Raw genomic sequence first — 16705 nt, 5'->3', positions numbered from 1 at the left:
TATATATTGTGGTGACCCACTCCTCTACGCAGTCCAGAAAGATACCTTGTTGCAACGTTTTGGACTAATAACTATATTGTGAGGTGTTCAGAATACACTGTAAATTAGTGGAAATGCTTGTTATTGAATGTTATTGAGGTTAATAATAGCCTAGGAGTGAAAATAAGCCCAAAAACTTGATTTTTAAACTTTTTATGTTTTTTTCAAAAAAAATCCGAATCCAATACCTTAAATCCGAACCGAGACCTTTCGTCAAGTGTTTTGCGAGACAAATCCGAACCTCAAAAATAACGAAAATCCGGATCCAAAACACAAAACACGAGACCTCAAAAGTCGCCGGTGCACATCCCTAATTAAAATACATGTTTATTCACATTACAGACATTTTTATTAACAACTTTTCATGCGGCGCCTAGTGCCAGTGATTTAACTCCTCTGGCACCGGGTATTAACTCTCCTGGCGCCGGAGTCCATTTCAAGATGGCCACCGCACGGCACTCAGAGGACCCGGCCACAGGCGGCTAGGATTTTGTTTATCTTTTTATGCTGTTTGCAAGCTGGTGAATAAACTTAGCTGAGGCTAATGAACCTGAAACACTGGATTCATGTGATTTGCAGGCTGAAGTGCAATCGTCTACCCCAGAGGACGGCATCCCCAATACGATTTCATTACATATGGTGGAGAATGCAAACATTGCACTTTAATTTCAGCCAAAAAGAGACTTGTGAAAATCTAAAGAGGACGGCATCCCCAATACCATTATATTAATATATATATATTATAATCTCGCTATATGTAGTTTAAATTCAGAAGATGGTATTATACACTGGTGTATCTAGCATGGGGACAGGTGTGCCCAGCTCCGTCCCCTTGACTTGTGGACACCCTGCACCCAGAGTGACATAGCCAATAGTTGAATATAGGGCCTGTCTAGTTTTGAGGCTGGTTGAGGATTTTTTTTTGGGGGGGAGAAGGACTGATATTTATCTAATTTATTTACTTTTTGTGGGGAGGCGATGGAAGACCCAAGCAGCAGCTAGTATTATATATTTTTTTTCTACCAAGATATATATTTTAAAAACACTGTTTTGAATAAGCAGTATTTTCTAGGAATAAGACAAGATTAGATCATTGATTCCTGATAAAATATTTATTAAACACTGGCAGTATTAATATTTTCATATCAATATAACATCAAATTAAAGATCTTGTATTTAAAAATATAATTCTGTTTTCAGTTATATCGTAAACCATTCTCTGCATTTTTTATATGAGAGAATATGTCTCTACCAAAGAAATAGAAGTGGAATATTTCTTTATGAATCAAATATTTTTACAGTATAGATTTACTCATTTTTATACAAAAAAAAAATACCTGTTATCTCGCCTCCATACTAAATATATAGTTATTAGTATTCATTTCATTTTAGTTTTTTTCAGATTTAATAATCTGCTTATCCAGTGAATATACAACAGAGACCCTGCAATCACTGAGAGCCTTTTCTTTTATTCTTCATTTCCTTGTTTTCTTTCGTATTACCCACTATTGTTTTATTACTGTTTGTTCCCAATTGTAAAGCGCTACGGAATTTAAATGTTGATGATGCTGATTCCATGCTTGAAGGTTTTTGCTGGATGCTTGGGAACTGACACTCTTAGCTGCTAACTAAAGTGATCTTGCTGCCCCATGGAATAGAATGACATTTTTGTTGACTGGTAGGTATCTGGCAGCAGCAAAAGCCCACTATACAGCTACTTGTGACACTGTGTGTGTGTGTCTGTGTGAAGGTAAGGTTGGGGTAGTAAAGATAGAGGATGAGAGCAGAATAAGCGGAGAGTTTTTACATCTTAAACATAGAAACGTCTGGACCTCTGTCCTCTCAAGCACAAAATCGGTGGGGGAAATTAAATATATGCTGTTGCTCTTGGCTGCTCTAACAAACTGCTGTGACTACTCTGTTTCCCGGGAAGCTCTCTGTCTCCAGCTCTTTTATGCTGCCGTTTCTCATTTTGCCCTGATGCTTTCCCACTTTTTATCCTGCAACTCTACTCCTTGCTTATCTACTGTTGCCACTGCACATCTTCATCTGTGAATATAATGAAGCTATTGGCTAAATTGTCAGTATAACTCCTATAATAGGCCTACTCTACATATGGTTGGTCATGGGGGAACATAGATGGCGTGTCACTGATTACATCTGTAATTTATAGCTTCCTCTGATCAAGGTGTCATCTTGTAGCAAAAGTCATATTGCTAAATTAACCAGCAGCTTTTTTCTACTTGCAGATATACACCAATCAGTAACAACATTAAAACCACTGACAAGTGCAGTAACTAACATTGATTATCTCATTACAATGGCAACAGTCAAGGGGTGGGATATATTAGGCAGTTAGTGAACAGTCAGTTCTTGAAGTTGATGTGTTGGAAGCAGGAAAAATGGGCAAGCATAAGGATCTGAGCGACTTTGACGAGGGACAAACTGTGATGGCTAGACGACTGGGTCAGAGCATCTGTAAAGTGGCAGGCCTTGTGGAGTGTTCCCAGAATGCAGTGGTTAATACCTACTAAAAGTGGTCCAAAAAAGGACAACCGGTGAACCAGCGACAGGATAATGTGGAGTGAAGGCTAGGCCATCTGGTCCAATTCCACCTAAGAGCTACTGTAGCACAAATTGATGAAAAAGTTAATGCTGGCTTTATAGAAAGGTGTCAGAACACACTGCATCGCAGCTTGCTGTGTCTGGGGCTGTGTAACCACAGATTGGTCAGAGTGCCCATGCTGACCCCTGTACACCCCTCTGGAATATCTTCCCCTTCACTCCCACTATCTACTGGGATCCTACAAGGCTCTGTTCTCGGCCCTCTGCTTTTCTCACTGTACACCTCTTCTTTTAGGGGAACTATTTTCTCATTTGGCTTCTGGTCATTATCATCAGTTATTTATATAGCGCCAACATATTCCGTGCCCTGTTTGCAAGCTTACAATCTACCACCTCTTCCCTGATGACATCAAAATCTCCTCTGCTTCTGTAATGCTAAGTGCAATCAATAGTTTTTCTGGTATCTCCATATGGATGTCCCAATGCTACCTAATGTTCTACATGTCCAAAGCAAAGTTATCATCTTTCCTCTTTCCCATGTCACCACCTCACCTCATATCTCCCTCGCTCTCAATAACACCACTATTTCTCCAGTATCCCAAACCCACTACTTCTCTGTCACATTTGGCTCTGTCCTCTGCTTTATTCCTCACATCCAGTCTCTCTTCCAGTTCTATCGCCTCCACATTCAAAATATTGATAGAATACGCCATTTTCTTACCGAAGATGCTATCTATAACTCTTATCCATTTTCTCACAATAAATAAATAAATATTAAATTAGAAAGGCTATAGAGTAATTAGACATTGAAAAGTGCATGCAATATACAAAATTAATTAAATTGTAATAATGAGCAATAGGAAGTTTTTCAGTGACAAATCTTTAAAACCTAGGACTATTCCTGGTGTTTACAGACAGTCGGTAACTGTGGTCATTGCTGTGTGGATATATTATTATTTTTATTATTATTATTGTAGATTTGTAAGGTGCCACAGTGCTTCGCAGCGCTGTACAGTAGGGAAAACAGTACATACATAAAATAGGGACATGCAAGGTAGACAAAAAAAAAAGGTCAAGGTGATGCATGCAATTTTGGGACTAGTTCTCCAAGTAGCCATTGGGTCACTTTTGCTAGAATGGATTCTTATTTAGAGAATACTCTTCCAAATAGTATGCTTTCTTAAAGCTACTGATCAGTGTGGCCAAAATTATGCTAAATAATTCTCAGTCTGAACAAACATCTTACTTTATGGGTTAATTTATACTTATATAAAGAAATAAAATAAAACTACAAAAATATGAACAGCATCTAATGTAATTTATCTGCAAAATCCACAATTCTTCTTTAGGCAGCATCGTTTTGTTTATTAATTGTAACTGAAAAGTATTACACATAACAGCAACTTTTCAGTATTATTCTGTAACATTGCTCTGCAATGCACTGTAAACATCAAGCAAGTAACAACTGATTCAAAATTGAGTTCTTTGTCCAGCAAACACGCAGAGAATGAGACACTCAAACGGGCAAATAAAACAGACAGCCGTAGTGAAGTCTCTGTAGACAGGTCCTTTTATGCTATTCTGAATTTCTACACCTGGCTTATAATTTGTGCCTCCTCGGGGTCATACCACTGCAAGGGAGCCCCCTCTGCTGTTCTTCTCAGCACATGCCTAGGTTGTATCTTCTGAAACAATGACAGGAAAATATTAGAACAAAACTGAGTAAATACTAACAAACATTTTAATGTTACAGATTACGCAAATTTTAAAAACAGTTATTCTAGGACCAGTTAACACTCCATCCCAACTGACAAGTTGGATTTTCTACCAGAAGGATGTGGCATGTAGTGTGATGGATGCACTGCAGTGGGTATATTTATTAAACAGCAGGTTTGAAAAAGTGGAGATGTTAACTATGGCAACCAATCAGATTCTAGCTGTCATTTTGTATAATGTACTAAATATATGATAACTAGAATCTGATTGGATGCTATAGTAAATATACCCCCAGGACTTCTCTGATGGGGCCCTGCAGTGTATAGCATCAAATTACACAGATCAATAGCCGTTCTCTTCAGACTAGGTTTATGAACATAGCATCATTTTCTGACCTATTTCAATATTATTATTCTTGAGCATCATGGTCATTTTGGGGCCAGTAATATTGCTGCATGTGTGGGCAACTTGCCTCTGGACAAAAAGGAATATTTACAAAGGATGACAACATTGCTAATCTGCTTTAGAAGTGTTACCAAAACTTGAATTTGTTTTTCCTAAATCCTACTCAGGTTTGCTATACTTTTCACACTTGCTATGCAAAGGTAGATATGCTGATACATACAGCGCATACTTCAGTGTGTGATGTCAGATAAGGTGGGGCAGCACAGAACATGCCTATGCAAGAGTAGTATTAATGAAGAAGGAGCTTACAGATACCGAACATAATTCATTACTCAGGGAAGTAATCAAGCCACTCATATTTAAAGTTAACAAATCACATTAATATGTTCAACCATACTTGCCATCTCTCCCGGAATGTCCGGGACACTCCCGAAATCCGGGCTGGTCTCCCGGACTCCCGGGAGAGCAGCACTGCCTGGTTAGCAAGTGGATGGCAGTGATGTCACTTCCATCAAACACATATAGCAAACATCTACATCCTCCTTTTTTTTAGAACAAAGTAACAATCAATAGGTGTGTGGGTGCAAACAGTGTGACAGGTGTTGGATGTGGGAACAGCATACTTACCAATTTTCTGATCTTCAAATCCGGGAGCCTGCGGAGGAGGTGGGTGTATCGGGGGCGGGGCTCCAAAATGCCGCGATTCACCGGTGTTTGGGACTTAATTCTGCCCCCTTCACTAGGAAGAGGGCAGAATTATCTAGATGCGGGAGATTGCCACACTCTCCCGGGAGTCCGTGAGACTCTCGCAAAATGCGGGAGTCTCCCGGACATTCCGGGAGAGTTGGCAAGTGTGGGGAACAGTGTGCAAGTGAAAATACACATGAACCGGTAATGCCAAAAGTTATATAACAAAGTCCTATAATTTAGTATTAGGCCTGGAGATTCTACCAGACCTTGTGATGAAGAAAGGGGAAAGTGATGTGTCCTGTGTTGAACAGGGCTCACTATTGGTCAGGGGTATAGGACTGTCCTTCATTGCAATAAATGCTTCTTCAGAGGACCCATTGTCCGCACTGATAGGTGTTCTGACACCCACAGGTGGTATTCCGTGGGGTGGGGGTGCTGGCTCACACACTGCTAAGAGCCTGTTGCACTCATACAAAGCACCGACGGATTGCACCATGTAGCTGTTGGCCTGTTTGAGGATCCTTGCACAGTCCCGACTCTGTCAAATCCGTCTGGGGTCTGGATGCAGACGGTGTGTGTGTTTTGTTTCCAATTAGGTACTGTTGTGGAACTACATGTCCCAGCAGGCCTGACTGCCAGGAAACCCAAGCAGTCCATGATTGCAAGGGCTTGACGGGACTCGCTTTTCACTATTACCCTGTCGCTCTTCATGCTAGGAAGAGCCCCAGCAAGAGTCTGGGGGGGAAGGGGGGGCACACATTTTTTTGCAAGGTTTAGCAGGGCCAATTCTCCTAGAGAGTTTTGGTGAGCGACTGAGGCTGGCTCACTATAATGATAAGGGAACCCCACTATGTGGGTTTCCTTGACATAATGTGACCAGCCCAGAATAGCATGACCTGGTGCTGGTTTTGAGGTCTGCATTTGGGCCCCACACTCGCTGTTCTGTTTGTTGTATCTTTACTACAGCCGCATTTATAACACTGTATTTTAAGTTGCAGATATCGTAAGTTATGTGCTTTTCAAAATAGACACATAAAGCCCCATTTTTTAAACCAATTTTAAATGAGGCCCCATGTACCTATGCATGCTGACTGCATAGAAGAATAGTGGAAATACATTTGTAAACAGGCTGGCTAATATTGAACAAGGTTGTCAACTCTGAAATGAAAAACAAGCAACCACTTAGTGAAAAACAAGCCCAAACCAATCCTAAAAAGCCCAACTTACAGGGGACCATCCTTTTCTATAACACTAATTTCTACACTGAATCTCCATTTAGAAAAACTTTATAAACACATTTATACACTGATATGGCAAATGAAAATGCAAATGATGTAATTTAGGACTCTGGTATGTCTATCCCACACAGCCAAATGATATAACAGTATAAACAGTCTTCTGACATGAGCAGCTTACTGAATGGGAGGGGAGGGTGTTATATAGCAGTGTTACCTGCTATAAGTGCAGTGATACTATGTCTGACACAGCACTTATTTCAGTAGGTTGCTGTGGATCCGTCTTCCTGTGATTTATTCCACGTCCTCCTCTGACTCCGCCCACCCACAAAGCGCACCTTCATTGGAGGAATTCTCTGCACAACCCTCCCACAAAAAAAAAAACTGAATGCACCAATCACAAAATGGTAACAGAGAAAAAACAAAACAAAAAAAAACGATTATGCAGCCTGAGGACTTGGAGAATGTGTCCAAGCCCAAAAACAAGCTACCCGCGGCAGTGAAAAAACCCCCCGCAATTTCACAAAAAAAGAAGCCCAATTCCGCTTGTTATAAGCGGAATTGGCAACTATGATATTGAGCAGACAAGTGCTGAGGTTGCTATGGAAACGCAGGGTGAAGCAGAGGTCAGACTCAGGGCTGCCGAGAGGGGGGAGGGGGGTGGCGGGTACATTTTTGCTGGCCCCTTACTGCTGATTTAAATTTTTTCTTTTTTTTCCATTTTTTATTTTGCGATCATTTCTTTCTTTTTGGGGGGTTGGGGGGGGGTTGGATCCGTTGGTAAGAAAAAAGCTGTAAGAAAAAAAGCTGTAAGAAAAAAAAAAACATACTACCGCGATCGCGGCGCCAGCGTCCCTCCTCTCTTCTCCATTCACACTGACTGTCGGGCGCGACGACATCAAGTCACGCCCGTCAGTCAGTAAAGAGCACCGCAGCCAGGTCAAAGCATGAAGAAGAAGACAGAAGAGAAGAACAGAAAAGAAAGAAGCTAACATAAGTTAAGCAAAGAAACAGAGAGGCAAGGGGGGAAACTAAAAAAGGGACAGTGCTATAAAGAAGGGGGAAAGAGGCACATAGACAAAAAAGAGGGAGAGAGGCACAGAGGAAAATAAAGGGGGAGAGAGGCACAGAGGTAAAAAAAAAGGGGGAGAGATGCACAGAGGAAAAAAGAGGGAGAGAGACACAGAGGCAAAAAAAGGGGGAGAGAGAGGCACAGAGGGGAAAAAAGGGGGAGAAAGGCACAGAGGGGGGAAAAAGGGGGGAGAAAGGCACAGAGGGGAGAAAAAGGGGGAGAGAGGCACAGAGGGGGAAAAAGGGGGAGAGGCACAGGGGGGAAGGGGGAGAGAGGCACAGAGGGGGAAAAAAAGGGGGAGAGAGGCACAGAGGGGAGAAAAAGGGGGAAAGAGGCACAGAGGGGTAAAAAAAGGGGGAGAGGCACAGGGGGGGGAAAGGGGGAGAGAGGCACAGAGGGGAAAAAAGGGGGAGAGAGGCACAGAGGGAAAAATGGTTAGAGAGGCACAGATGGAAAAAAGGGGAGAGAGGCGCAGAGGGAAAAAAAGGGGGAGAGAGGCACAGGGGGGAAAAAGGGGGAGAGGCACAGAGGGGGAAAAGGGGGAGAGAGGCACAGAGGGGAAAAAGGGGGAGAGAGGCACAGAGGGAAAAAAGTGTAAGAGAGGCGCAGAGGGGAAAAAAAGGGGAGAGAGGCACAGAGGGGGGAAAAAAGGGAGAGGCACAGAGGGGAAAAAAGGGGAGAGAGGCACAGAGGAAAAAAGGGAAGAGAGGCACAGAGGGGGAAAAAATGGGGAAAGAGACACAGAGGGGGAAAAACGGGGAGAGAGTCACAGAGAAAAAAAAGGGGGAGAGAGGCACAGAGGGAAAAAAAGGGGAACAGAGGCACAGAGGGGAAAAAAGGGGCAGCGAGGCACAGAGGCAAAAAAAGGGGAGAGAGGCACAGAGGAAAAAAGGGAAGAGAGGCACAGAGGGGGAAAAAACGGGGAAAGAGACACAGAGGGGGAAAAACGGGGAGAGAGTCACAGAGAAAAAAAAGGGGGAGAGAGGCACAGAGGGAAAAAAAGGGGAACAGAGGCACAGAGGGGAAAAAAGAGGAGAGAAGCACAGAGGGGGGAAAAAGGGGGAGAGAGGCATAGAGGGAAAAAAAGGGTGGAGAGGCACAGAGGGAAAAAAGGGGAGAGAGGTGCAGAGGAAAAAAGGGGAGAGAGGCACAGAGGGAAAAAATGGTTAGAGAGGCACAGATGGAAAAAAAAGGGGAGAGAGGTGCAGAGGGAAAAAAGGGGGAGAGAGGCACAGAGGGAAAAAAAGGAGGAGAGGCACAGAGGGGGGGAAAGGGGGAGAGAGGCACAGAGGGAAAAAAGGGGGAGAGAGGCACAGAGGGAAAAAAAGTGTAAGAGAGGCACAGAGGGAAAAAAGTGTAAGAGAGGCACAGATGGAAAATAAGGGGAGAGAGGCACAGAGGGAAAAAAAGGGGAGAGGGGCACAGAGGGGAAAAAAGGGGTGGCGAGGCACAGAGGGGAGAAAAGGGGTGGCGAGGCACAGAGGCAAAAAAAGGGGAGAGAGGCACAGAGGAAAAAGGGAAGAGAGGCACAGAGGGGGAAAAAACCGGGGAAAGAGACACAGAGGGGAAAAAAATGGGGAGAGAGGCACAGAGAAAAAAAAAGGGGGAGAGAGGCACAGAGGGGAAAAAAAGGGGAACAGAGGCACAGAGGGAAAAAAAGAGGAGAGAAGCACAGAGGGGGGAAAAAGGGGGAGAGAGGCACAGAGGAAAAAAAAGGGGTGGAGAGGCACAGAGGGAAAAAAGGGGAGAGAGGCGCAGAGTGAAAAAAAGGGGGGGAGAGGCACAGAGGGGGGAAAAAGGGGGAGAGAGGCACAGAGGGGGGGAAAGGGGGAGAGAGGCACAGAGGGAAAAATGGTTAGAGAGGCACAGATGGAAAAAAGGGGAGAGAGGCGCAGAGGGAAAAAAAGGGGGAGAGCGGCACAGGGGGAAAAAGGGGGAGAGGCACAGAGGGGGAAAAGGGGGAGAGAGGCACAGAGGGAAAAATGGTTAGAGAGGCACAGATGGAAAAAAGGGGAGAGAGGCGCAGAGGGGAAAAAGGGGGAGAGAGGCACAGGGGGGAAAAAGGGGGAGAGGCACAGAGGGGGAAAAGGGGGAGAGAGGCACAGAGGGGAAAAAGGGGGAGAGAGGCACAGAGGGAAAAAAGTGTAAGAGAGGCGCAGAGGGGAAAAAAAGGGGAGAGAGGCACAGAGGGGGGGAAAAAAGGGAGAGGCACAGAGGGGAAAAAAGGGGAGAGAGGCACAGAGGAAAAAAGGGAAGAGAGGCACAGAGGGGGAAAAAACGGGGAAAGAGACACAGAGGGGGAAAAACGGGGAGAGAGTCACAGAGAAAAAAAAGGGGGAGAGAGGCACAGAGGGAAAAAAAGGGGAACAGAGGCACAGAGGGGAAAAAAGGGGCGGCGAGGCACAGAGGCAAAAAAAAGGGAGAGAGGCACAGAGGAAAAAAGGGAAGAGAGGCACAGAGGGGGAAAAAACGGGGAAAGAGACACAGAGGGGGAAAAACGGGGAGAGAGTCACAGAGAAAAAAAAGGGGGAGAGAGGCACAGAGGGAAAAAAAGGGGAACAGAGGCACAGAGGGGAAAAAAGAGGAGAGAAGCACAGAGGGGGGAAAAAGGGGGAGAGAGGCATAGAGGGAAAAAAAGGGTGGAGAGGCACAGAGGGAAAAAAGGGGAGAGAGGTGCAGAGGAAAAAAGGGGAGAGAGGCACAGAGGGAAAAAATGGTTAGAGAGGCACAGATGGAAAAAAAAGGGGAGAGAGGTGCAGAGGGAAAAAAGGGGGAGAGAGGCACAGAGGGAAAAAAAGGAGGAGAGGCACAGAGGGGGGGAAAGGGGGAGAGAGGCACAGAGGGAAAAAAGGGGGAGAGAGGCACAGAGGGAAAAAAAGTGTAAGAGAGGCACAGAGGGAAAAAAGTGTAAGAGAGGCACAGATGGAAAATAAGGGGAGAGAGGCACAGAGGGAAAAAAAGGGGAGAGGGGCACAGAGGGGAAAAAAGGGGTGGCGAGGCACAGAGGGGAGAAAAGGGGGTGGCGAGGCACAGAGGCAAAAAAAGGGGAGAGAGGCACAGAGGAAAAAGGGAAGAGAGGCACAGAGGGGGAAAAAACCGGGGAAAGAGACACAGAGGGGAAAAAAATGGGGAGAGAGGCACAGAGAAAAAAAAAGGGGGAGAGAGGCACAGAGGGGAAAAAAAGGGGAACAGAGGCACAGAGGGAAAAAAAGAGGAGAGAAGCACAGAGGGGGGAAAAAGGGGGAGAGAGGCACAGAGGAAAAAAAAGGGGTGGAGAGGCACAGAGGGAAAAAAGGGGAGAGAGGCGCAGAGTGAAAAAAAGGGGGGGAGAGGCACAGAGGGGGGAAAAAGGGGGAGAGAGGCACAGAGGGGGGGAAAGGGGGAGAGAGGCACAGAGGGAAAAATGGTTAGAGAGGCACAGATGGAAAAAAGGGGAGAGAGGCGCAGAGGGAAAAAAAGGGGGAGAGAGGCACAGGGGGAAAAAGGGGGAGAGGCACAGAGGGGGAAAAGGGGGAGAGAGGCACAGAGGGAAAAATGGTTAGAGAGGCACAGATGGAAAAAAGGGGAGAGAGGCGCAGAGGGGAAAAAGGGGGAGAGAGGCACAGGGGGGAAAAAGGGGGAGAGGCACAGAGGGGGAAAAGGGGGAGAGAGGCACAGAGGGGAAAAAGGGGGAGAGAGGCACAGAGGGAAAAAAGTGTAAGAGAGGCGCAGAGGGGAAAAAAAGGGGAGAGAGGCACAGAGGGGGGGAAAAAAGGGAGAGGCACAGAGGGGAAAAAAGGGGAGAGAGGCACAGAGGAAAAAAGGGAAGAGAGGCACAGAGGGGGAAAAAACGGGGAAAGAGACACAGAGGGGGAAAAACGGGGAGAGAGTCACAGAGAAAAAAAAGGGGGAGAGAGGCACAGAGGGAAAAAAAGGGGAACAGAGGCACAGAGGGGAAAAAAGGGGCGGCGAGGCACAGAGGCAAAAAAAAGGGAGAGAGGCACAGAGGAAAAAAGGGAAGAGAGGCACAGAGGGGGAAAAAACGGGGAAAGAGACACAGAGGGGGAAAAACGGGGAGAGAGTCACAGAGAAAAAAAGGGGGAGAGAGGCACAGAGGGAAAAAAAGGGGAACAGAGGCACAGAGGGGAAAAAAGAGGAGAGAAGCACAGAGGGGGAAAAAGGGGGAGAGAGGCATAGAGGGAAAAAAAGGGTGGAGAGGCACAGAGGGAAAAAAGGGGAGAGAGGTGCAGAGGAAAAAAGGGGGAGAGAGGCACAGAGGGAAAAAAGTGTAAGAGAGGCGCAGAGGGGAAAAAAAGGGGAGAGAGGCACAGAGGGGGGGAAAAAAGGGAGAGGCACAGAGGGGAAAAAAGGGGAGAGAGGCACAGAGGAAAAAAGGGAAGAGAGGCACAGAGGGGGAAAAAACGGGGAAAGAGACACAGAGGGGGAAAAACGGGGAGAGAGTCACAGAGAAAAAAAAGGGGGAGAGAGGCACAGAGGGAAAAAAAGGGGAACAGAGGCACAGAGGGGAAAAAAGGGGCGGCGAGGCACAGAGGCAAAAAAAAGGGAGAGAGGCACAGAGGAAAAAAGGGAAGAGAGGCACAGAGGGGGAAAAAACGGGGAAAGAGACACAGAGGGGGAAAAACGGGGAGAGAGTCACAGAGAAAAAAAGGGGGAGAGAGGCACAGAGGGAAAAAAAGGGGAACAGAGGCACAGAGGGGAAAAAAGAGGAGAGAAGCACAGAGGGGGAAAAAGGGGGAGAGAGGCATAGAGGGAAAAAAAGGGTGGAGAGGCACAGAGGGAAAAAAGGGGAGAGAGGTGCAGAGGAAAAAAGGGGAGAGAGGCACAGAGGGAAAAAATGGTTAGAGAGGCACAGATGGAAAAAAAAGGGGAGAGAGGTGCAGAGGGAAAAAAGGGGGAGAGAGGCACAGAGGGAAAAAAAGGAGGAGAGGCACAGAGGGGGGAAAGGGGGAGAGAGGCACAGAGGGAAAAAAGGGGGAGAGAGGCACAGAGGGAAAAAAGTGTAAGAGAGGCACAGAGGGAAAAAAGTGTAAGAGAGGCACAGATGGAAAAAAAGGGGAGAGAGGCACAGAGGGAAAAAAAGGGGAGAGGGGCACAGAGGTGAAAAAAAGGGGTGGCGAGGCACAGAGGGGAGAAAAGGGGTGGCGAGGCACAGAGGCAAAAAAAGGGGAGAGAGGCACAGAGGAAAAAGGGAAGATAGGCACAGAGGGGGAAAAAACCGGGGAAAGAGACACAGAGGGGAAAAAAATGGGGAGAGAGGCACAGAGAAAAAAAAAGGGGGAGAGAGGCACAGAGGGGAAAAAAAGGGGAACAGAGGCACAGAGGGAAAAAAAGAGGAGAGAAGCACAGAGGGGGGAAAAAGGGGGAGAGAGGCAGAGGAGGAAAAAAAAGGGGTGGAGAGGCACAGAGGGAAAAAGGGGAGAGAGGCGCAGAGTGAAAAAAAGGGGGGGAGAGGCACAGAGGGGGGAAAAAGGGGGAGAGAGGCACAGAGGGGGAAAGGGGGAGAGAGGCACAGAGGGTAAAAACGGGGAGAGAGGCACAGAGGAAAAAAGGGGGAGAGAGGCACAGAGGGAAAAAGGGGAGAGAGGTACAGAGTGAAAAAAAGGGGGAGAGAGGCACAGAGGGAAAAAAAGGGGAGAGAGGCACAGAGGGAAAAAAGGGGGGAGAGAGGTACAGAGGAAAAAAAGGGGGAGAGAGGCACAGAGGGGTAAAAAGGGGGAGAGAGGCACAGAGGGGAAAAAAGGGGTGGCAAGGCAGAGGCAAAAAAAGGGGAGAGGCGCAGAGGAAAAAAGGGGAGAGAGGCGCAGAGGATAAAAGGGGAGAGAGGCACAGAGTGAAAAAAAGGGGAGGAGAGGCACAGAGGGGGAAAAAAGGGGGAGAGAGGCACAGAGGGGGAAAAAGGGGGAGAGGCACAGAGGGGAAAAAAGGGGGAGAGAGGCACAGAGAGAAAATAAAGGGGGAGAGGCATAGAGAGAAAAAAGGAAAGAGAGAGACACAGAGGGGAAAAAAGGGAGAGAGGCACAGAGTGAAAAAAAGGGGGGGAGAGGCACAGAGGGGGAAAAGGGGGAGAGGCACAGAGGGGGAAAAGGGGGAGAGGCACAGAGGGGAAAAAAGGGGGAGAGAGGCACAGAGGGGAAAAAAGGGGTGGCAAGGCACAGAGGCAAAAAAGGGGAGAGAGGCACAGAGGAAAAAAGGGGAGAGAGGCACAGAGGGAAAAAACGGGGAAAGAGACACAGAGGGGAAAAAAATGGGGAGAGAGGCACAGAGGGAAAAAAAAGGGGAGAGAGGCACAGAGGGAAAAAAAGGGGCACAGAGGGAAAAAAAGGGGAACAGAGGCACAGAGGGAAAAAAAGAGGAGAGAAGCACAGAGGGGGGAAAAAGGGGGAGAGAGGCACAGAGGGGAAAAAAAGGGGGTGGAGAGGCACAGAGGGAAAAAAGGGGAGAGAGGCGCATAGGATAAAAGGGGTGAGAGGCACAGAGTGAAAAAAAGGGGGGAGAGACACAGAGGGGGGAAAAAGGGGGAGAGAGGCACAGAGGGGGGAAAAAGGGGGAGAGAGGCACAGAGGGGAAAAAAGGGGGAGAGAGGCACAGAAGGGGGAAAAGGGGGAGAGAGGCACAGAGGAAAAAAAGAGGGGAGAGGCACAGAGGGGGAAAAAAGGGGGAGAGAGGCACAGAGGGGAAAAAGAGGGGGAGAGAGGCACAGAGAGAAAAAAAGGGGAGAGAGGCACAGAGGGGAAAAAAGGGGGAGCGAGGCGCAGAGGAAAAAAGGGGAGAGAGGCAAAGAGTGAAAAAAAGGGGTGGAGAGACACAGAGGGAAAAAAGGGGTGGAGAGGCACAGAGGGAAAAAAGGGGAAAGAGGCACAGAGGGGAAAAAAGGGGGAGAGAGACAAAGAGGGGGGAAAATGGGGAGAGAGGCACAGAGGAAAATAAAGGGGGAGAGAGGCACAGAGGAAAAAAAGGGGAACAGAGGGAAAAAAAAGAGGAGAGAAGCACATAGGGGGAAAAAGGGGGAGAGAGGCATAGAGGGAAAAAAGGGGGAGAGAGGCACAGAGGGAAAAAGGGGGAGAGGCACAGAGTTGAAAAAAGGGGGAGAGAGGCACAGAGAGAAAAAAAGGGGAGAGAGGCACAGAGGAAAAAAGGGGGAGAGAGGCACAGAGGGGAACAAAGGGGGAGAGAGGCACAGAGGGGAAAAAAGGGGTGGAGAGGCACAGAGAGAAAAAAGGGGAGTGAGGCGCAGAGGAAAAAAGGGGAGAGAGGCACAGAGTGAAAAAAAGGGGGAGAGAGGCACATAGGGAAAAAAAGGGGTGGAGAGGCACAGAGGGAAAAAAGGGGAGAGAGGCGCAGAGGGGGAAAAAGGGGGGAGAGAGGCACAGAGGGGAAAAATGGGAAGAGAGGCACACAGGGAAAAAAGGGGAGAGAGGCGCAGAGGAAAAAAAGGGGAAAGAGGCACAGAGGGGAAAAAAGGGGGAGAGAGACAAAGAGGGGGGAAAATGGGGAGAGAGGCACAGAGGAAAAAAAAAGGGGGAGAGAGGCACAGAGGAAAAAAAGGGGAACAGAGGCACAGAGGGAAAAAAAGAGGAGAGAAGCACATAGGGGGAAAAAGGGGAAGAGAGGCATAGAGGGGAAAAGGGGGGAGAGAGGCACAGAGGAAAAAAGGGGGAGAGGCACAGAGTTGAAAAAAGGGGGAGAGAGGCACAGAGAGAAAAAAAGGGGAGAGAGGCACAGAGGAAAAAATGGGGAGAGAGGCACAGAGGGGAACAAAGGGGGAGAGAGGCACAGAGGGGAAAAAAGGGGTGGAGAGGCACAGAGAGAAAAAAGGGGAGTGAGGCACAGAGGAAAAAAGGGGAGAGAGGCACAGAGTGAAAAAAAGGGGGAGAGAGAGCACATAGGGAAAAAAAGGGGTGGAGAGGCACAGAGGGAAAAAAGGGGAGAGAGGCGCAGAGGGGGAAAAAGGGGGAGAGAGGCACAGAGGGGAAAAAGGGGAAGAGAGGCACAGAGGGGAAAACAGGGAGAGAGGCACAGAGGGAAAAAAAGGTTTGAGAGGCACAGAGGGGAAAAAAAGGGGGTGGCGAGGCACAGAGGCAAAAAAAGGGGAGAGAGGCGCAGAGAAAAAAAGGGGAGAGAGAAACCGGGGGGAAAAAAAGGGGGAGAGAGACAAAGAGGGGGAAAAAATGGGGAGAGAAGCACAGAGGAAAAAAGGGGAAGAGGCACAGAGGGGAAAAAAAGGGGGAGAGAGAGGCACAGAGGAAAAAAAAGGGAGAGAGGCACAGAGGGGAATAAAGGGGGAGAGAGGCACAGAGGGGAAAAAGGGGGAGAGAGGCACAGAGAGAAAAAAAGGGGTGGCGAGGCACAGAGGCAAAAAAGGGGAGAGAGGCGCAGAGAAAAAAAAGGGGAGAGAAGCACAGAGGGAAAAAAAGGTGAGAGAGGCACAGAGGAAAAAAAAGGGGTGGCGAGGCACAGAGGCAAAAAAGGGGAGAGAGGCACAGAGAAAAAAAAGGGGAGAGAGGCACAGAGGGGAAAAAAGGGGGAGAGAGACAAAGAGGGGGAAAAAATGGGGAGAGAGGCACAGAGGAAAAAAAAGGGGGGAGAGAGGCACAGAGGAAAAAAAGGGGAACAGAGGCACAGAGGGAAAAAAAGATGAGAGAAGCACATAGGGGGAAAAAAGGGGAGAGAGGTACAGAGGGGAAAAAAGGGGGAAGAGAGGCACAGAGGGAAAAAAGGGGGAGAGAGGCACAGAGGAAAAAAGGGGGAGAGAGGCACAGAGGGAAAAAGAAGGAGGGAAAGCAGCATGGAGGGTGCAGTGTGAACATAAGGGGGCACAGTGTAGTTGTGAAGAAGGGGCACAGTAATGTGTGTGTGATGGCACAGGGGGCTTGTTGCAATGTAGTGAGTGTGAGGTAGGTGGTGGCTAATTAATGGGTGCTATTTGTTTGTGTAGGATGATGGTGAGGCAATTTAATAGTGGGGACTATTAATTTAAGATGGG

At 47.6% G+C, this 16705-nt stretch overlaps 1 protein-coding gene across 3 annotated transcripts in view; it reads right to left on the bottom strand.

The window, feature by feature from the left end:
• Positions 1-408: 408 nt before the first annotated feature.
• INAVA (innate immunity activator) overlaps positions 409-16705 on the bottom strand; it is a 67204-nt gene continuing 50907 nt past the window's right edge. For all 3 annotated transcript variants that reach the window (XM_075195590.1, XM_075195589.1, XM_075195591.1), the window contains exon 10: positions 409-4289. In XM_075195590.1, coding sequence (XP_075051691.1) covers positions 4194-4289 — 96 coding nt within the window. In that variant the 3' untranslated portion in view covers positions 409-4193. The remainder of the gene's footprint in view (positions 4290-16705) is intronic.

Source organism: Mixophyes fleayi, chromosome 2 (genome assembly GCF_038048845.1).
Source record: "Mixophyes fleayi isolate aMixFle1 chromosome 2, aMixFle1.hap1, whole genome shotgun sequence".
Lineage (NCBI taxonomy): Eukaryota > Metazoa > Chordata > Amphibia > Anura > Limnodynastidae > Mixophyes > Mixophyes fleayi.
The sequence above is the reverse complement of the archived record's forward strand: the minus strand, read 5'-3'. Positions and strand labels throughout refer to the sequence as shown.